General features: G+C 42.5%; 1 protein-coding gene across 4 annotated transcripts in view; it reads right to left on the minus strand.

The window, feature by feature from the left end:
- LOC127601436 (intermembrane lipid transfer protein VPS13B-like) overlaps positions 1–22774 on the minus strand; it is a 344543-nt gene that overhangs the window by 92214 nt on the left and 229555 nt on the right. For all 4 annotated transcript variants that reach the window (XM_052066676.1, XM_052066675.1, XM_052066677.1 and 1 more), the window contains 4 exons: positions 19832–20164; positions 18706–19102; positions 18443–18580; positions 11808–12167 (listed from right to left, as the gene is read on the minus strand). In XM_052066676.1, coding sequence (XP_051922636.1) covers positions 11808–12167; positions 18443–18580; positions 18706–19102; positions 19832–20164 — 1228 coding nt within the window. The remainder of the gene's footprint in view (positions 1–11807; positions 12168–18442; positions 18581–18705; positions 19103–19831; positions 20165–22774) is intronic.

Below are 22774 nucleotides of genomic sequence, written 5' to 3' on the forward strand. Positions count from 1 at the left end.
AGCACACGGAAACTCCCAAGCAGGGTTGTTTAAATGGTGAACAGCGAGCTTTTATGACTTTTTTTTTCAGCAGGAGACACAAATACACACACCCACAATAAATACAAAGTTAAACTACAGTGTGCACAAATTCGTGATCCCCAAACCACGCCGCATGCTGCAAGATCACGCACAATTGCTCTGCGACAGTACAATGGGCAATCGACTCTCTCACCGTGCGTCTTTTATAGTTGACCTCACGATCCCGAAGTTTAAACAAGAAGCCCCTGCAGCAGCCGCTCACAACAATTAGGTTAATTTGGAATGATTTTGACGAGGGGGGAATCCCACTCACTCCTCAGCCCATTTTTCCATTCAGTCAAGTCAGACTTTCATTTGTAACCTCCTCCGCATCCGAGACTAAACTCTCTCTGCGACCATATTGCCAGTATGTCGGTCCCAAGAGTTGTGTCAGCAGACAGCCAAAGACATTATACGGCACAACACAAATGTGTGAGCAGAAGGAATGTGCAATAAAAATACTTGGGAATACGGGCGCATGAGCCAGGTGTAGTCTGTATTCTGGAGAATCAATCAGATACAATATCTTGCTTATAGAATACGTGATACAAAACCCAACAGGAAGAGACCCTTGAATGTGATAACACCTTGAAATTTCTGTTGTTCCTAGAAATAAAATTAATAAAATTTGAACAGGTTGGCCTGACATGCTCCAGGCCAGGCGGAGGTTCTTGCTTTGACATACAAAAATAATCCTGAAAAAGATGGACTGAAAATGCTCAGCACAATGTTGACCTTTGACATAAGCTACCTCAGCCATCTTGGGAATGTGAACCTTTGACCTTGACTTCGTCTGCCATTTTATTTCACAAATCTTTGAAAATCTAAATTAATGCTGCAAGGATCCACTTCTTTAAAAAATACAATTCTTTCTATTCGGCCAATTCAAGTTCTGTACTCTTTGTGCTTTTCTCAGCAGTAAGAGCTTAGCAGCTGGAAGAGGGTTTGGGACCTTCTAGGTCATGGTGGAGTGGGAAAGCACAGACCGGAGGAAAGTGTGACTGTGCGTGTGTGCGCGCGTGTGTGTGTGTGTGTGTGTGTATGCGTGTGCGTGTGCGTGCGCGTGCGTGTGCGTGCGTGCGTGTGTGCGTGTGAGTGTGTATGTGTGGGTGGAGGAGTCCATCATGGTGTATATTTCAACATAGTAAAAGTTGCAGAGAAGAAGTTATTCCTGAATTTGCTGGTCTGGGAAAGGAAAAACGTAAAAAACATTCCATAGTGGAGGAGGCCAACGACACTGATGCTGATGCTCTCCTTTCGGATGCTACAAGCCCTTCTTTTGCACTATATGGTCTTAATGTTTCACCGTCCTTCTGAAAGATTTCTGTTCCCCACCAGAGCAACCACCATAGCACGTCAAGATGCAGTTGGTGCGTATTGCTCTCAATGGTGCAGCATTACAAGTCCAATTAACCCCAAATGGAGCACAACTGTTGTTTGTTGCAAACTTTATTCATTTTCAGTCTAGCAAGCCACAACACACAAGTGAATGGCTGAGTGCACGTTAAAGCATGACCCATGTACATTCTCTGGGGTTTCGTTCGTAAGGTAAAAAAAATGACAGCATGCTACACCGAAGACAAGTCAGTGGTCTAAAATCTGTACATGCCACCTGTTAAAATAACTATTATCACCTTGGGAAAATCTCAATAACACAACAAATCCCTTCTTTTAGCTTCTGATGTTATCACTGATGTTGCTGCAGAGACTTTGTATTGATAATATTAGATACACTATGAACGATAATTGCTATATGCAATATATTTGTAACAGTAAAATTGACTAAGTTAAAGTTCAAGGGCGACCTACAACCACATTTGCTTTTATATAGGATGCACCAGCAAAAATCATAGCATTTAAAAATGGAGAAAAAAATTGTGCCAACGAGTCAAAATTTGCATTTTTGCACCTCACCATCGAATAGCAAAGCTAAGACGCAACCCTCGAGAAACACCCCAAAACTTTCCTGGGCCAGACTCGCAGGCGTCACTCACGTCACCTACCGCGTGTAGTTGGCTGTTGAGCCAAACTCAGTCTGATACTTAGGAAGCACCAGCTAGCTCACAACGTGATTTAGCCGGCTACTAGTCTGGTTAAACACGTAGCGTAGTTACTCCTCATCAACTTTCATGTTCGCTGTCAAGTAAATAGAGACAGACAGTACACATATACAGCAATCCCTCGAAACTTGGAACTTTTATGTTTGGCGGCTTCGGTGCTTCCAAAATTCCATATGCATAATAAAAAAATAAAAAATAAATACATAAAAGAAAAGAAAATAAAGCCATATCAAGCAGCCATATTGTGGAGAGATGCGTTGTTTCATGTTGATGTGCAACAGAGGTTTCCCTGCATGCCGAACGACTCAGAGGCTTTCTACATGCCTGTACTGTCCTGTACATACATGCCACGGGTACTTATTCAAGGATGTGATTGGCTCCTAGTGTGAAGTTGACCAATGAGAGCACAAGTAGATTCATCCCATGAGCTGATTGGCTGTACATCATTGCAGCCTCACCCAGCACCTTCCTTTGTGTCTCGTCACACTGTTGACTGACTCGCATGCTGTATATGAGTGTTGTGTTTCAACGGCGGCGGTGGGGTGCTGTTTTGTAGCCTTACCTGGGTCGGGAAGCATTATTTAGAAGCAGCAGAAGTATCTCAGAGTGAACCTCAAGCCTGTACGAGTCAAGTGAGAGCCGGCTACTACGCCACCAACACAAGTGTCTTAACCTCTCTCAGAATACAATGTTGATGAATGCTAAGGTTTTAGAATTCCTAGGCGGGGAGGGATGGCAAATCCTATCTCACAGTTTTCATCTTCCATTTCTGGTCCCCATTAACCGTGAAAAACGAGGGATTACTGGATTGTCTTTTAGAACATTATGTGACTACATTTATAATTTCAAAATTACCAGTCGATTAAATAGCATAAACTGTTGTAAAAATGTACTAGGAGCCCCCTATTTCGGTCGCAACACCACTGCCGTTGTCCTTTTGACGATCACTAAGTCATAGAATGTAATATATTGGATGGGGATTCTCAGAATGCGATCCAGAAATATTTCATATCGCTGGGAGTTTACACATCACATTGCCATGTAATGCATCAATAAATACACAACCAACGTCATGCGTGGGGGCGTGAGTGGTTCACTTTTTTTTTTCCTTCCAACCCACACAGCACATCCATCCACATTCTGAAGCACTTATCCTTACTATGGCCGTGCATGGACAAATTGGTACATAACAACACACGCTGATGCAGTTAACACAAACACGCACACACACAACAATCATTAAAATTTATCATTAAAACACAGTTGCAGTACAATGTGAATTCAATTATTTCTCATTTATTACTGATTTGATGTTGATGGCTGTCAGTGAGTAAACAAAAAAAAACATTTTCTGCATCTTTTTGGATTGATATTTCATTTTTTTCTTAATTTTCACAGAGCCCATAGAAATATTGTTATCGTATCATCGAGACATCTGAAGATGTATCGAGATTTTACATTGTAGCCATATTGCACAACCCTAATTGATACTATTTAGTGCTTTGGTGAAGGGAGTCTGGAGGGAACCACGTTTGTGTCCCCACTGAGTGGCCACATTGCAGTTTAAAATAAAAGATTGAAGCATGCACACGCACACTCACAAAACCACTCGTCCGCGAACGCCTACAGCTGTTGTTTTGAGGGCATTCGATGCTGTGCTACCATTCATGGTTGGAGAGCCTCCTTGTAAGGTAGCATTGCAAAAATTGTATTGGTATATAAACATGTAAATGCACTCAGTCACAGTGGCTGGATTCCAAATTGTAGGCTTTTAAATAATTTTGAGACTTTCACGAACAACTTTTAGGCATACAAGTTAGGTACATACCTTCCCATATATGTAACTGTCTGCAAAACTTTGAGTACCAATCTTTGGACATCAGTGAATTAGGAAACACAAGCAGCCTGAGTTTGGCATTTTTTGGCCATTGCCTGTATATGATCGGGGGTAGGAGGGGTGGGGGCAGGAGAAGCTTGGTCCATGCATGGCTGACTGATGGAAAGAACTGGAATGATGTCAAAACGCTGAGAACATTCAATCAAAGGCGTGCACACGCTAACCTTCACCTACATAATATTCTACAGACCTGCCGGTAATCCAGTGCACACCAACCTCTCTCTGCAGACTAACGTTTAACTTATGTCACTCCAGCAACAAAGTGGGTGGTGCGGGTGGAAGTTTTCGTGAAGTGAAATACATCTCTGGCAAACACTTGGGTAAGATTAGATCGGATCGTGGCTGATTTACTGTCTCAGTTTCTTCCTGGCAGCCCTTATCTGACCACTGCCTGGCTGATTTATACTTCAGGGCGAACTGGTATCAATTAGACGAAACCTAAAGGAGTCATTACCTAAGTAGCAGGAACCCTCAGTAGACTAGCTGGGATGCTTAAGAGTAATAGAAATAATATATTGTCACTCACCACAGGAATACACTTTCCACTTACCATCAGACCACTATAGGAAACTGGTTCCATAGGGGCGGACATCACAGCCAAAGTACAAGTGTTGTATGTCATCGAAGTCATTAGACGTCCCCGGCGTGATAAATGTTGGTCTGTACCATGTGTGCCAATTTATTATCCAGAAGAAAAGGCAAGTAATGCTTGGGAGATTTGAGGAAATATGTTTTCATTGCAGTCAAAGTTCTGCAACCGTAAGCAGAGCAAATACTGCAGATTCATCCTTCTTGTTTTTGTGTGTGCACACAATGGTCATTAAGCTGGGCAAAAAGATGACGCTAGACTTATTTTTCTTGTATTGTTGCATTCATTTTCCTCTCAGACAAGCCAGTCTCAAATATCTAAATGACCAGGATTACAATAAATACATTTCAATCAATAGCAAAAAACCCCAAAATGATATATTAGCCGCATTCAAAGGAACGTACAGGTGAAAATATTGCTCCTGTCTTTTGGCATGGAATCACATGTTCAGCCTGCTGGAGCAGAGCAAATCTGAACGTGAACAGTTTACGCGTCAACATTGAGCTCAAACATTCTTCAACGGGAAACATGATTCCCGGTGATTTAAAGAGTTGCAAAGAATGGATGACCATGTCATGTACCCGGGATAGGAAATATCTGCCTAGAAATCACACCATTGTCTTCATTTGGGAAGTTGAAGCTTAAAGTCTTTATTTACGGTGAAGCATTTTTTTTTTTTACTTGCAGACCTTTCACCTGCCAGTTTTTGCTTGCCTTATTCCAAAAGATCGACCATCGTCAAGCATCGTGTTACCGAAAGTCATGCTACTTAAACTCATAAAGTCATATTTAAAGCAAAAACATCAGCGAGTCACCCAAATTGTGAGCGTGTGTTTTTGATTTCATTTCTCATTATGTCATTACGATTTGGGAAGGGTGCATTTACATTGTGTAGATGGTAACTTCTTTACACTTTTTCAGCCGTCATTGTAAAACCTTCCTTAATGAAGATATAGGAAGCAGTCTTGAAAACGGATGGATAGATTTCAAGAAGTGCAATGAATCAGGTGCATCTCAGAAAATACTTTCTGTCATGGGCTGAAAAAAAAATGCGCGGGCTAGTTATGTTCATGAACACCACGGCTTTGTTACAATTCGGGGGAAGAGAAGAACTGCTCGCTCACAGACATATATTGGCAGATAAATAGAGATTTCCATTGTTAAGTTCACACTTGATGGGTGGGAGTACACACCGGAAAGCCACATAACTTTAAACAAACTTTTAAAATGGCTATTATCGTCATGTGGGTGCCATTTAAAAATGTCGGTGCACTTGTGACAATTATGAGTTTAGTCAAATGATTAGCATCTATTTTTCTTTTACACCGATTCATCATCATGACATTGTCTTTGGCCTGTTCCAACTATGTGAGCGATGAGAAAAAACAGTGATGAGTCTTCAATGGGACCAAATTATCCCGACTGGATACAATTGAGAAAATTGAAATCGAATGAACAGGATACTTGGAATGGGATTGTAGCTTTTCTTTGGTTTCTGTGAGTAAAGCAAGAGATTCACTCAAAGGTTATCCAAGAAAACAATGAACATCAAACTAAATGAATACACCTAAATAAATCGCGAGTAGCTTTCACGTCGTTGCTACGAGCAGGCGTTTTTCGTTACAAGTGTGCGAGAGTAAATCAGCCGAAAGAAGAGGGGTGGGGTAAGGTCGGTGGTGTCGTGGGGGTTGGGAGGGGTCCACAGAGGCACTGGACCGAGGTGAAACCTTTGCACGTCAGACTACACACGCACGTGAACACGTAGGAGTATGTGCGTGTGTTCGTAGGAAGTCGGGGGCACTCTTTGGGCAGTCTGATGGAGAGTTGAGAGATTAGGGAAGGTCTTATTTCACGGACCTTTGGACATCTGTTCTCTCTCTTTTTGCCCACCTCCCTCCTTTCTTCCAATGAACTATGAATGCCCCTCTACCTTGGGGAGTGGTGCACCGTGGACGGGGCGAGGAATGCGGGGCTTCCACTTGCTTTTCATTAACACAGGATCTGGTAACACACCTCACTGTCAACCTAATCCCCTCTCTCTCCATCTTGTAGCTTGGCAGAGCGTGGCTGCTCTGACCAGGTACAGACCCCCAGATGTTCGAGCAGTCTCATGAAGACTGGATGGGGGCGGGCTGAGCGCAATGACATATTCAGGGAAGACCTTTGTTTTGCCTGCTCTCTCTTCTGCTTCATGCTCTTGATCAGATCTCATTCTTTCCCCCGTTTGCCACTCTTGCTCACTGACGTCTTTTTCCAGCGGTTCTTGACTCGCCTTCACAACATCTGCGCTTTGTGCACTAATTAATGTTGCCTGTGTTTCATCCATCTTTTAAAACACTTGCTTTGAAATTACCCTACTCCCCTACCCCCACCCCCTGTCCTTAGGTCTCCTTCCAAGCACACTGATATTCTGCTCAGTTCTGCTGTGGTTCATCAATATCAACTATCATTCACTAAGGGCCAGGAGAGCAACACGAGTAGCAGCAGTAGTGATGCATATTGTAGCATTTGTCCTATTACATTCTCCTGTCTAACATCTCACATGTACAGCCGGTCTCAAGGGGGTCATTCCAACTGACCGATTGAGGCTGCTCAAGCTGAAATCCAAACTTTCATCAGAGTAAATTTCCAAGGTATCTTTTGAGGTACAGAAGAGTCTGGAGTTGTGACTGATGGAAGTGGCGCGGCTGAGTTAAAAAACAAACAAACAAATAAATACAATTTTTTTTGGGGGGGGGGGCTAAAATCAGGAGATCTATTGTAACCAACAATCAGTCTTTGTGATTGAAAACATCTGTCTCCTTATTATGGCAACAAATCTGGAAACATGAGAAGGCATTCTTGGGGAACAGAAACAATTTGGGATATGACAGAGCGTCTAGAAGCGTCCTCAAGTTCTCAAGTGACTAGAAAAGGTGAGGCAAACATGTCACTCAGCAGCAAGGCTTTGGACATCTATTCGAAAAATACTCCTCCTCCCCACACTCAAGCGAACACAAATTTTCTGGTATTACGCTGGCAACATGGACAGGTTTCACCCCACATGAACTTTTCAACATTCTTTCAAAGATGGGGCCAAGAGATGAAATATTCGCAACCATAATGAGCTAGTCAACAGGAAAGCGCACACGTTTTCACCAAGGTCTCTAAAAGGAATTACAAAGAAGCAAATAAAACTTTTTGCAGCATCTGGTGACAGTGTGATATTTATGGTCATGCTGTTAAGAACAGACTTGCATGTCGACATAAAGTTGATGGGCCAGCCATATCAAGAACCATTTTGGAGCCAAACTGCAGTAATGTCAGTCAACGCCAGTGGTCCAACCGGAATATTTATATCGATTCTCCAGTCAATATGTAATTCCATGTGGGTTTTTTTTTAAATATGTTCATATTATTGATGCATGAAAGGGTTAATTGCAATGAACTACATTAGGGATGATGTTTTTTTTTTCTCCCAACCAAATCCAAGGCAAACTGGCATACTCTAGCAACGTGAGTTCACCCTGAAGAGGTTCCGGTGTCCATTTTTGCTCGTCAACACATCCATGATGGAAAAAAGCTGTAGTGTTGTCATAGCGCAGCTAAGTCGAATAAAATATACAAAATGCAAGTTGTTTGAGGTTTAAATTAGACACTTTGACACACATACATCGATGTATGGAATCCTATATCAACATCTGCAAAACAGATGCAGGCACTTAAGTAGCCCCGCTCCAATTTTGTCTTTGCTCAACAACTATAGCAACAAGCAATGTACAAAAAGTAGCATGTACAAAAAAGCCACTTAGAAGAGGAACCTCTGTCTATTTCAGGTAAAAGGGATCCTCAGTCTGTCTCTATCATTTAATGCAGTGGTCCCCAAACACTGGTACCGGTTCGTGGCTCATTTGGTACCAGCCCCTACAGAGACCCTCCCCCAGTTGACCACCGTGCCACCCATATAAATATATACAAGAGACATAACGATTCACTTACTTTGAATTTTTGTTTTTAAGTTAATGAATGACTCATTTTATAACCAAGAGATGTTTTTGACATCTACATTGTGTCCTTGTTCCAAACAGTCATGTTTTGTAACTTTACAAAGAAAAAAAACCTTTGAAAAAAATACTTCTTACTTTAATAGGGAAATCAATAATAGCAATAAAAAAAATCATCTATTTTATTTTACATGTTAATGCTTTCTGTTCATAATTCTTTGTGCAAAATCTACTACAGCAATATTAATAGAAATATTTATCACAATTATAGAGGAAAATAGTCAAGACCCGGTGGAGTAGTTCCACAGTTTTGATTTTCACCATGTGGAAAAAATTCTCGTTGGTTTTCCTCTAGACGGGGTAGGGCGCAAAATCTGGGGTCAACCGCGGTGCACTCTTGCAGGTGGTTGCATTCCCTTTCATACCTGCTTCTGATAGATTGCTCGGGGTAGCTGCCTTCATACCAATCACTGGGACTGGTTCATCTTCATTATGTTCCATGCTTTGCTCAATCATCTATTTTAGGGGCACACTGAGCCATATTGTGCGACTGCGGTCATCACCGAGCATGGTCAGGACAGTTTTTAAAAGTTTCACAATATCCCGAGCATAACGGATGTCAGAATGATCTAGTCTGTTAATGTCCCGTGGATTCCACATCTCACGTCTGCACTAAAAAGAACTGCTGCGACCGCTCATAGTTGGTCCAGAGAGTTCAATCTTGTCCAGACTGCAGCGCTTTACTGCCATTAGAAGCTTGCGATGGTTGTCTTGGTCAAGTGCCTTCTGTTTAGCAGCTACATAGTGGTGGCAGTTGGGCTACGGCGAAAGAAAACAACAATGCGCCTGATGCACTGCCAGTACTGCCTGTACTTGCTCAACTCCATGTATGAGTGAAGCGCTTAACATGAGACCAAAGTCCAGCTTTTCTTACGGCAACATCCATATTTCTGTGTGTTATCCATCATAATAGCGGTGCCATGCTTTGGTCATTTCAGCTGATGCATTGCATTGTACTTGCACAATGTTTGTCCAGCTGTGTCTTTCAAAAAGAGGACGCGTTTGAAGCACACAGCTAACCATCTTCCACTCGACGGTGATCACATGAGCAGGAATTGTGAGGTAAACTTTGCGTTGCCTTCGATATCCATCCTTCAGTCGTCATCACTACACTATCAGCCTTTTCAAGCACCTCAACATCATCAGCTTTAACTTGCATGTAGAGTTCGGCCATCACCCCCCCTGGCTAAAGTGCGGGCGTGATGGATTGGTACATTTTGGCTGGCAAGTGTTTATCATCTCCTCAAAGCTTTCATTTTGCACAGTTGAAAATGGTCTCATATTTTTTGCAATATAAACAGTGATGGAACGTGCAATGGCGTTGGCCCTTGTATGGGAGGGAGCTAAGGGAAATGTGTTTGTCAGTGTTGTTTGTTCTCTTGCTAATCTTCGCTCAGGTGGTGGGGTCAGTAGCTTCCCGTGATGCTGGCTAATATGGCATGTTAGTCGTATGATAGAGACATCTATGAACAAAATTGTATCATGTTTAAAGTTTCGGTTAATTTGGGCATGTCTGGACATACTCAGCGCAGAGGCGTCGGCCGTTTGGGCGGAGGGCCTTTTCTTGAGTAATTACGTCAAAGCAAAGGGTGCGAACAGATGGAAGAAGGCTAGATTCAATCACAGAGTGGGAATAAACAAATTGGGAACAAAGAGTTGTTGAATACCAAAAGACAGGTTGGGAACAGCTGTCGCGCCCAGGTGGACATTTGTCATCAGCAAAGTCTGTGACTTGTGTATTCGGGTAGATCAGATCACTGCCGAGGGGCCGGACCGGGGGGCCCGGTATGCAAATCTCTGGGGCAGTGTCTTTCTTGTATTTTGTAATAAAAGTTCGAACCGGCGGAGAGGGAGCCGAGTGTGTATCATCGGAGCAACTAAACCGTCGTTCGCTCTCAGAGATCCGCTCCCGCTGATATTGAAGACAATTTTCCTGTGTGTCGAGTCATTTCTTTAACTTTGGCCGAGATAATCTCTGACATCGTATTATTGTATTCTATCAGTCTCTTGCAGACTGCTTGCACGCAGTCTTTCTCCTGTCTGTAGTTTTCCCACCACTTTCTTTTGTAAACAGGGAAGCCAAAATACTGCCACACAATGTCTTTAAATTAGCTGGAGAATTCTCTGTTTTGCTGGCCCTGCCATGCTTGTGCGCTAGTTTGGGATCGCAGCCATCCATAAATACAAAATGTAATGCGCGTCCGTATATTATAATTTCTCTCTTGACACTTATCAATTTGCTGTTCAAAGCTAGTTACGCTCCACTGCAGCGCCGTTCCAGCGAGACTTGAGTGAAAAGTAGATTGTAATTCCTCCGGTATTTCGTGACTGCATTGCATTTAAGACGTTAAGTACCGGTAGTTTTTTTTTCTCCTGTGAAGTACCACTCGTCACCCCTTTTTTTACATGGCATAAGTGCGTTGACAACCACAATGGCTATCACAATTCTTTGTTCGAGTCCAAATCTTTTGTCAGCCAATCACAAGCGGCTGTACAAAGACAACAAGCAAGTCCAAGTTAACCTACCACGCATGACCTCAATAGAACATCTACAACTTCCCTGTAACAGCGGAACATCTGGCAACCGCCCGTTACAAAGTACAGCCAAACGGAATATTTAGCATCCAGCAACAAATAGATTCTATCATTCATTAAATTGCAGTTTTCGTTTTGTACAGACCTCGGCAGTTAACATTTCCAATTAAATACAAAATGCCGTCATAAGAATTCACCACATTAATTGTATGAAAAGTTAAGCACTAATGTTCGTGAAAACCTTTTCAGCAGCAAAAGTGTCATCGCACTTCTGAGGTCCAAAAGCACGTGAAAGCCCCCATAAAGCAAGGCAAAATTGAGTTAGGCGAGCAACGCATCCTCATAGACACACCGTCCCAAAATGCTGCATTTGGATCATTTCAAAACAGTTGTGGCATGTGATTTCACAACAAAAACTATTTGTATTGAATGAATGAATGAATGAATGAATACCACAGTGTCATACTTTTTTTTCTTTTTTGCTATAATGCATTAGCTTTTGCATAAACATACAATATATTAGCACAAGAAGAGGTTTCTAACTCAGCTGTAAAATGTGACCCCTTCATCTTAAAACAAATGTATTTTCTATGCCCACCAGAACATATTTTACTTGGACTCACCCTCAATGTTCGGTCCTGTCTTTAAGTTGAGACTTCCCATCAGTGATGACACAGACACGGTCACGCTGGGCCTCATCGGATGGGCTTCCGTCTCCAGGACAATCACAATCTGTGTCGTGTGGAACGAGACCTTGTGGAAGGACAAAGCCAAGGCATCGATGCCGCTTGCTTTACTGTGGCCTTGATTTTGATGGGGTGGGGAAAAGGCTCTGGTTGGCATCTTTGTGGGAGATGAATGAGGGCTGGACATTTTCCACGTGTGGTTTGGCAAGACTTTGTTCAGGTAGGATTTGGTCTGCTCCAGTTTGACCAGTGTTGGGTTGACTTTCAAAGGGCGAGAGAACTGTAAATTCAGTTCAGCTGTCAAGGGAACAGAGAGATGGAATTAGAGGGATATGATTAGATGTCAACCCACTGTGCTATCAACAGTTTACTACTCACTGGAACAGATCCAGGGCAGATTGTTATTTTTATTTTTTTATTAAAGCAGACAATCTCTCCAGTGCTAGACGAGGTAATATTTATAAAGTGGCGAGTTAGAAAGAAGATATTAAGCGAGCTAAAAGGAGCAATGCTTTCAGGTTGTTCATGACAAATGTATTGTCATCCTGCTCACACACACTTCACTAGTCTTGGGGCGTTGTGGGTGTTCCGTCTTCTGTGGTTCTGCATCACTGCAAGGGAAATTGCAATTTTCTAGTCTATTCATTTTATGACAGGCACTTTACTGATGGACTATTTAGTGTGCGCACATGCTAACACAAGGCTTCTTAATGTTCGTGTTAACCCAGGGCAAAATCTGAATCAATAGCGAGTTGGGTGTGGTCCCTGCCAGTCATTTGAAAATCCACCATAACTGAACAAATTCCATTTGGTTCCATAAAAAAAGGGACAGGCTTCATCAATGTTCCAATAAGCAAAACACGCTGCTACCAAACCCACAGGACGCTGCATTTTTATTCACGTCTCATGAATCAAACTTCAAGTCTTTCTTTCTGATCGTTCAGCTCTGCATGCAAATATGTGTCAAAGAACAGATGGTCTCAGTCTCACTCTCCTGTTTTATAATCAAACATATACATAACATAAATGAACATGGAAGAGCATGAAAGGGAATCTTTTCTTCATGAAAGACACATAAATTCAAGACGTCTTTTGCTTGTGCCTTTGTGCACTGCACTCTTCAAACACTTGACTGGAATTTACAGAGACACATGAATTAACTCCATGCCGTGTTACACCACTTCCATTATCCCATTTTTCCACTTGGTCATGATGATGGGAGAGGGAAGCAGCTCAAAACAAGTCCAGCTGCTTCACATAGTATCCTCAAGGCGCTGGTGCTTTTAAGGGGGTTTAGACCTTCCGTATATCTTGTTCCCAGGTATAGTACAGGAACGAGATGACATGAGCAGGAGCACTGCCAGGAGAGCCAATGAATGCACACACACGCACACGCACAAATGCACACAAACAGAGCCAGTCTGGACTCTTTTGTTTAATCCAGTGGAAGTGAAGCGGATGATAGAAAGGAAGGATGGAACTGGAGGGCAGATAGGTGCAATTTGCTGTGCAATGTAGCTTATCATTTCCACCTGACTTACGCCACAAAATTTTCCGGAGATGGAATAAAAAGCGTGGATGCAGCTGTTCATTTAGAGTAAGTTACTGATTCTCCCCCCCCCCCCCCCCCCCCACACACACACCTTTTTTCACCCTCTCTACTTCACGTAGCTCATCTTCTTGCTTCTCTTCTATTTTAATAGGCCAGATCTTTTACTTTTCCACCAGGGCCAAGCCTAATCAACTCCACCATAGCAGTAATCACATAAATTTGGCTCTCATCACAGTCGGGGCTGTGCCTGGCACTGTGTTCTGTGCCCAACTATCAACATGAAGTGTCTCTTTTATTCGCTCCCACACAACCCCCCCTCTCCCCACCAAACACCCCTACAGCCAACCTGTATGAAAAGAACTAAAGAACAGTTGCTGAGGAATCACTTAATGTCACATGGTATAAAGTAGAAGCCTTTAAATGCACACACAACCTGATACCTTTGCGTAACATTGTGTATTGCTTGTGACCCCTGCGGAAAGTCGTACAATTCCATCTCAACATTTGGTATTGAGGAAACTATAATTCCAAATCAATAAGTTTGGTTCTTTCTTATTCCACTTCCTTACGCATATTAGCACTGCATCCCAGCACACAAAGTGTTCCCCAGCTCATGCCTAGACACTCATCTGCAGACTGGCTGATGTCACACCGCTTCCTAACACTCCCACCACAAAAACGTGCATATTCACACACAGACATTGCAATACAGACAGTATTTTCCAGACATCTCATACTATGTTAATCACGTGGTGACTCCAAGAGCTAACAGGCTGATTTTTGAACACTCTTAATATGGGTTTCAGTACTGTGGAATGCCATATCCATGGGAATTAGATGGACTTAAGACTTATTTCTATACTCCCACATTTGCTTAAACCACATTTCGTAGGCAACTAGTCCCTTAGCCCTCCTCACCCACTAGCATCTGCATTTTGGCCTGTTTCACGACTGCCTCTCTTCTCTCCACCCATTTATTTATATATACATATAGATATATATGAAAGAGAGAGAGGGAGAGAGAGAGCCAGAAAGATTAATATATTATTAATACAACCATAGTGATACAGGTTCACCTGTTCACTTATGGATAAACTTCATTTTCCAATGCTCCTAAACCTTACAAGTCATACATTCTTACACTTCCATTATTGGAAATGAATATGCCTCTAAATTTGCATGAAACCTAAAAAAAAATAGTGGGTGTGGCTAGATTCAGGTGTGCTCAATAGGCCAGGATTTACAGTGGGTGCTTTAAGTGGTAGACCAAACAGAGGAGTGAGCATCAGTTCTGTAGATCAAAAATGTGTACGATTCATTCAAAACATTTCAAAGCCCAGTTCTTAAAATGAAAAGGATGGGGTGGGGGGCGGATAGGAGACAGTCCTTCTCTGATGTCAACTTAGATTAGCATTCGAGAAACTAGGACAGCAGGGTCTGACAAAGGTGCATACACATCTACATTTGGAGAAAATATGCTTATTAAGCAGGTTTCCTTACATTTCTGGCAAGGTCAAGCGTGACATTTTTGTCCCTTTGAACCTGCTTCGTGTGTGTGCAACAACCACAAAGTTTGTTTTCATCTCTGCCCTCAGTCTCAGGCTGACATTTTCGCCTTCGCTTTTGACAGCAGAGCAGCTGTGTCAGACACAGGTGGCGATGTGTCCAATTACACACTGCCTGTATGTGAAGAGGATGTTTGGGTAAGCCTGTGTTTTTGTAACCAAAAATGGTTGAAAGTTATCTGTAGGATCCCAAAGTCACAGAAAGAGCCTACAACATATAAGGCCAGTGACACATGCCTCTGATGCCATCTGATTCAAATTAGAATGTGTCTCGATGGTTCGGAGGTGCACAAGCTTGTATACAGTAACTGACAGCATTTCTTAGAAGCTGTACTTTGATGGGAACCAGGGACATCCGAGAGTAATGGTTCCAATTTGTTCTAGCTAATCTATCACCTCCTGCCTCTCATTGGAGAGAAGGCTGATCTCTCGCTTTCCAAGTGGTAGCTGTTACATCTTCGGACTTGCTGACTGACCTGCTACGGGACTGGAAATGTTTAGGAAAGATGACACAAGGGAAAAAAAAAGGTGGTGTCTCAGGATGTGCTACTCCATCAGTGATTTAAGGGAAAAATTAGACGAACCTACTTTTTAATAATCACAGACGAACCTCGAAATGAGGTATTTAAAAATCCTAATTTTGTATGTATTAGTTATGTGAATTGCAGTGAGTGATGACTCTGCTGAAACACCATCCAGTTGAACATGAAGCAAGAGTTTCAGCTCTGTGAGTGTGTGTGTGTGTCAGCAAAATTCACAACCGTTTGATCCTTGATTCCTTGACTGAATGCCCTCCAAGAAGAGAAGAATGCCGTGCCTCAGCAGACAGGAAGTCGACTTATGAACAGCATGAGACATCGTCGGCAAGCTATAATTGAAGCTCAAAGGCACATAACGAATTACTGAGACATGGACTTTTTTGTTGTTGTGGTGTACCCACCATTGTTGTTAATTTTTGTTTCAATGCAATGTTGGAGATGAGTCTATCCTTCAACTTGTTCAACTTTCATTACATCACTGTCACATGAACTTTTTACATTATCCACGAGTTTCTACTGAAAGCCAAATATTCTAAACTTTTTGTGCGTAGTGTATGGTTCTGAAATAAAAGTTTAATTTCGTCATTTTCTCTGCTAGTAGCAATTCCTTTGCTTCATTGTAGGAGCAGGTTATCATAAATAAGGATGCCTCGATTAAAACAAACACACCAAACAAACAAACAAAATAAGTCTGTAAAGGTTGCTGTGGGTGGAGAAAAACCAGTAGCATGCGTGGTCAATTCTAGACATTTCCAACATACGTTGACCCAGAGTGTGTGGGGGATGGAGGGGGGCAACCTCACACTGAGCCTGGATCCTGTCGATGTCATTTGTGTGTGTGTGTGTGTGTGTGTGTGCGTGTGCGTGTGCGTGTGTGTGTGTGTGTGTGTGTGTGTGTGTGTGCATGCGTGCTTGTGTGTGTGTGTATCTGTGTGTGAGTGTTTGTGTGCGCGCGTGTGCGCACATACATGCTTGTGTGTGTGTGCGACGGACATGTGTGATGAAGAGTATAGATATAATGTAGCCACAAAGGCAGGTAATGTTCATAGGATTGATACAATGTTGGCGTTGCCGACATGACATGATGACCTCTTTTCTTCACTTTCTCCACTGAGATACAAAGGCACTGTGAGGTCTGTGTGTAATTTTGTACACCAGTTATTCGTAAAGTGAGCTTAGTGTGTACGCACTGATTTTATTCATCATTTATGACCAAAATCTTGATTAGGCAAATATGCGTGGATTTGAGTTTGCATTAGGGGTGGGACGAAATCATTACTAGTTAACTATAGAAATGACTGCTACACGTTTACAAGATAATTTAGTAGATTACCATTGTCTTATTTGCATTGAACCTACAGGTATGTGTGTAACACTCGATTATGTTACATTTTAGACATAGTCATTTCGTATTAATAATTTCATCACCTCTCACACTAACACACTCTCCTGTTATTTCATAAGAAGACGGGCATATCGTCACTCTTATTTCTGAATGTTTATACAAAGAACACATGCAATTTGGAGATACTTATCTCTTCTCCTTTTCAAGAGAAAATGATAGGACATGAATCATGTTTGGGAAATGTAACGGAGAGACATTTTAGTCAGGACAGCACCATTCAGGCCATCAGTTTATATTTCATGTATTGGTGAGAAACGTGATTTTCTATGCTGGTATCCAGAAGTACAAATGAACACTTGCGAACATTTATTTTAGAAATGCGTCACTGGTGATGTAGTGCCCAGTGACCCAATATTTAGGCACAGCTTGAGCAGAGTCTGGACAAGTGTGTTTGTTGCCAAACAAATCATGTGAGATTCGCTGTGGCCATTGCTGATGGGGGAAGACAAAACTCAATCACATATTTGGATTTTCTTGACAAACAAAAACAAGCAAGGTTTTTAATCCAACAGTTGTCATCTCATCTTGTCTGACTTTTGGTTCTTCCAGCTTCTCTACATTTACACTTTTACTCTCCTCCACCTTGTTCGACCAAATCACATTAGGTTGTGAAAGTGTTGGATTTTTGAGATCTACAGATTACTCATGAATCCAGAAGATTTGCATCCAATCTTGTGCATGAGGAGACTCAAATAAAACTCAGTAACTATTGTACATTGCAGTGCTATGTTTAGTGATGTACACTGTAATGTATATAAAATACAATTTGGATGGATATGTATATAAATAAAAGGACAAAAGATTCTGGAACTAAAAGCTGAAATTGTGACGCATTTGAAATCCACCATATGCAAAGGCTCACTTTTGTTTGACTTCTGGTGTCCTCTTAAAGAAGCAGATGGGAAGGTGGAAATCTGTGTGTGTGTGTGGTTATTTGCTGTGTTGTACAGAGCAGCATTGTGTTGTGTGGAATGATCCTTGGTGGACACATACGCTGAGGGCTTTCCGTGGACAGCAGGAAGGGATGTGTGTGAGGGGCAAAATTCTTCCTCGAACCATCATCAATAACAACTACAGTCCGGCCGGCCTACTGGGATCAGGGAGCTAAACTGTGGAGGATTTCCTGCGCCTACACACACTGTTCATGGATTCACGAAATCCTCCAAGGGATAAGGAAGTTCCACTTACTCATCCACTCAAAAGCCCACTCACACCGTTGCCTATTGCAGATCAATTTGGATGAAATGTAAGACAAACCCTCGGGTCAAAATATTTAGCTTCAAGGTACTCATATGGATATGATATCAGTCTAAAAATAGACGACCAAGCCCTGTCAAATCCACAGGACAGACAGACACACACACACACACACACACATAAAATGAAATCCCAAGGAAGTTTCACCGGTTACATGCAAAAGTAACGGTTTAAAAAAATATGTGGAATCATTATTGTCCTCCTAAAATTCATCTGAGAACAAAAGGTCTCGATCAAAAGTGAATTCCTCCTACCGGGTCCATTGAGAAAGTCTTTAATCTGAAGGCACAGCAGAGGCGGGGGGATGCCGGTCTCACTGTCCACTTCACCCGCTGCTGTCTGGAGCCAGCAAACATTGTAATCCAGAGACTCAGGCAAAGTCTTCCCTTGGTCTAAACAGAATGAAACGAATGTGGGAACATAAAAACAACAAGAACAACATCATCACATTATTTCAGGGCCAAATGTTATATGATGATACAAACAATATCGCAACCGTTGGTTGCCTCGCTCGTACCTAGGCACTTGTAGTCGGAAGCCACGCCTCTTAAGGCCACATCAAACACAGAGATCTCCATTCTCTGCTTGCGGTGGTGGCAGCTAAGAAGAGCCGAAGGTTGGATCACCTGCAGATAGAGCAGCGGTTCCAACAACTGGTCAGCAGGCCCTCTTCTTCCGGGCTGCCTCACAATTGTCACCCCCAGCGCTTGCCGTGCTGCGGAGCGGCTCGGGGTTGACACGGAGTTAAGGGACAGCAGACTGCCTCTCGGCATCGGGGAGACATTGCTGTTGAGGATGTCTTCAGCAGTCAGGTCTGTCAGAGTAACCTGGGCGGCAGGGTCTGGGGATGTGCAAGTCGAGGCTGGAGGAGCCTCAGGCAGAATTTCCGGCTGGTTGAGAGCACTCTTTCCCACCTGAAGAAAGTGTCAATGGAGAGCAAAATGAACCGGGCGTTTGCTAATCTAATCAAATGTTGGGGAAACACGGTGACTATCCTTCGAGACCCATATCTAAGTTGACGAAGATTCTGACTGTGTGTGATTCAACGATCGTTCCCATTTAACAAATCCAAACCGTGATATGTGTACAAAGCCCACTTGCCATTTTAGTCAAAGCCGGGCACGCTGCATTGACAGCCATTGTTTCTGCTTGTCCTCCATGTGTTTCCAACTGTAAAAAGACCCGAATAAATATTCTCCCGGAGCGTGCTCAGTGCAGGAATTTAAATGCACAAATGAAATTGAAGTGGCAACATTATATTACGACTTTGCAGCAATTTGAAGCAACAATTGAAATGAGCAACTCAATTCCCGGGAAGCATCAAACGTGATCTTCATCATGGCTACGAGACACGGCAAGAATGCCGCGACAAGACCAAACTTTCCAGAGTTACTTACGGATAAGAAACAATACAAAATCCTTGGAGTGGACTCAATTGGTAACTGGGCATCAAAAAACGCCGTGATAAGCATTCTCACGGCTGCTGGAGCTGTTTAACTTCATACTATAGATGTGAATGTGCTCAATTGATTTTGTCCCCATCACATTGTTTATTTGCTTACACAACCGATGTTAACTTGTGTTTAGCATAGGCACAAAGGGTCCGTTTACGATGGCTTCCAAGTCACAATTGTCGTGTTTACCTTTTCATTGGGCTCTTTCCGATCCTGCGAGCTGTCTAATGAAGTGGGGGCCTGTGGGAGATTTGAGCATTCGTAGGCCATGAAAGACAGCTTACTAGCCGTAAGAAAGATGTCGAATGGAATAAAGTTGAGGTTTTTGGTAATAGTGGACTTCTGGGAGGGCCTGGCTATGCAGTGGTGACTGGTCCCGCTCTGCTGCTCAATCTGGACAATTCGGATGCGGGCGCTATCGCTGCCGAAGCCGCTGTCCTGCCCGTTGCCGCTGTGGCGAGAAGAAGAGTCGATTCCTGTCAAGGAGCCTCGACTGCTTTGCTTCTGCTCCTGTTTACTCATCTGCATAAAGGCACAAAGAAAGGCCACCTTTGATTCTCAAATGACAGATTGTACCGCATTTGTATTGTACAGGAGATGTAACCAATGGAAAGACCAAAGTGCCAATGGCTGATTAAATACCATGAGACACGATCAGTAGTGTGGTTAGTGATGTGTAAATGTAAGTCGTGTGTAAAATGTATGGGTTACCTTAACCTTCGCAGACAATTGATAAAAATAATAGTTTTTTTATTTTATTTATTACAGTGATCCACATGTACAATGTGTAGGAACTTTCAACATTCAAACACAAAAAGGCCTTGACCAAACCGAGTTTAAGGGCATAAAGGAAAGGGACAACAATGGCTATTAAATAAACATCAGAGCATTTTCTTCTTTGCAGAGAGTTATTGTGTCCTGATCCTTTACAACAAGACATAAACCAAATAGCGGACTATATTGAAACCATGGACCAACCATTGAGCAAGGAAAGGGAGCATCATATAGCCACAAAAACATTAAAGGCATGCTGTGGGAGCTTTTTTGTGGTCCCAAACATAGTTGAGCAATTTCGAAATATTAAAGATATCTTTAAAGAAGGGCTTCACCCTAGTAAAATCCAATTGTTTTTTGCAGTGGCTGTGGTATTGTGCATAAAGCAACCCAAATTGTATGCTTGGCTCCAGATGGTGAGCCTTCCAACTATTGTGGCTATAAAAAAAAAAGATTTCATGGCCAGAAGATACGTTTCAGGACTTAATTGCAGGACTTCAAACAAAAATGAACGAATGGACATGTTTAATCTACAAAACATGTCTGTCATCAAACAAAATCACAAACAAGTGATAATGGGTGGTACTTTAATTTGGGACTGAGCAAAAGCTAAATGAGCAATGCAAAACAAACAAACACACACAAAAAAAACCCCGTATAAATATAAAACAGAGTAACAGCAGTAGACGTAGTGAAAAAAAAAGGATGACAGTGACTGCAAATGAAAAGGTCAAACTCACAAAAATGATCCAGGTCACTGGTGCATCTTTATTAATTATAAAGGCCTGCATACGCTCTGCTGGCTTTTGCCAAATATCACACCATATTTCCAGACCACATCAATACACGTGATCACATTTGGTTATCCACGGCTATTTTTACAGATGACATGCATTTGGAAAAGAGCGCCTCCAATAAGTGTAAGGTGTGGAGCATCCTATCGTACCCTCCTCTGAGCATGCACATGGTTGCTATTACAGCATGTACGCCCAGCTGCCCCAATTGCACTCTGCATCACTCCCTCCCAGCCACTCCATGGGAATTTTAAATGTATATTATTGCCGTGGCAGAGATAGTGTTTCAAGACCTCTGAGCAAATAGTAAACCCACTGGCAGCACATTAGACAGAATACTTTACTTATTAGATATTTCCTAAACTAAACAGTGTCATCAAAGGCTGGGAACAAGAGCCATATAAAACGCCGCGGCACGCCTGCATGTTCTGTTCTTTTAGGCCCAGCTTTCACAGGACAGGCCCTGCCAGAGCTTTCTTTCTTTCCACGGCTGATTGTGGACAGGATGTGAGCACTTCTATTTCTGACGAAAAGTAGGGATTTTTTTCTTCCCCGCAAAAAACGAGAAGGGAATGATCGTGGGCTGATTTCCAAGAACTTTCTGTTAACAGGTAACACTTCTGAAGGGGAAAAGAGGTGTTTGAAATGTGGATCAGTGCAGTCGCAATTCCCGCTTTATGAATACAATAAATAAGTTGCGCAGCAGCTGGGAAAGAGCAGAAGCCAGAAAAAAAAGAAAAAGCCAAATACTCCTTTTACTCCCTCGTCTCTCTTCATGAGCTTAGGCTACACATGCATTTACAATTATGGCAAATATCCAACCTTCTCTATAACCACCACCGCAAAAGAGTGCCCCCAAAGCAAATTCTTGATCTATATTTAGACGTGCTTACAAAGGGAATATGGGATAATGGGGAACACAATCGCGGGGGTAGAGCGAAAGACAATGAGAAAATCCAGTTGCTTGGACTGCGGTTTGATTCAAAGCGGGCACAAGTAGCACAGTCACAAACCCGGGATTGAATATGAATTGCAATTTTAAAAAACAAGTACAGCAGTCAAACTGGATTTTGCCCAGGATCTCTGGACTCGGCCATTCACCTTTATGATTTCTCACAGACAAGTGGAGCAGGTATGAACAACGTATGGCTCCGAAGTCCGTAGACTTTAGTGTTACGCCAATGTAGTCAGTGACAGAAGGCAATACATTTCGAATCCAAACATGCACTGCAGCTACATGCTTGCTCACAGCTGAAATCCCCCTTTCCAACCATTACTTTCGATTACATTATATAATTGCCGCAGTGAAACACAGTTTCCACATCCCAGTGTAATCTTTCTCTGGACTTGGGAGTTGATCATGATCGCGAATGTGCGATGACACACACACGCAACCCACAACATCCATTGGCCAATCATGATGTCATGCTTCTCACAGTCTCCCGGCATAACGTCCTGGAAAATGGAGGATAATCCCCAAAGTGTGAAACCATGAGTCTCCCAGGTGCCAATCATATCAGTACGCATCTGTGCGACCCCAATTTCTGTCAGTGTAACTCAGAAC

This window comes from Hippocampus zosterae, chromosome 5 (assembly GCF_025434085.1).
Source record: "Hippocampus zosterae strain Florida chromosome 5, ASM2543408v3, whole genome shotgun sequence".
Taxonomy (NCBI): domain Eukaryota; kingdom Metazoa; phylum Chordata; class Actinopteri; order Syngnathiformes; family Syngnathidae; genus Hippocampus; species Hippocampus zosterae.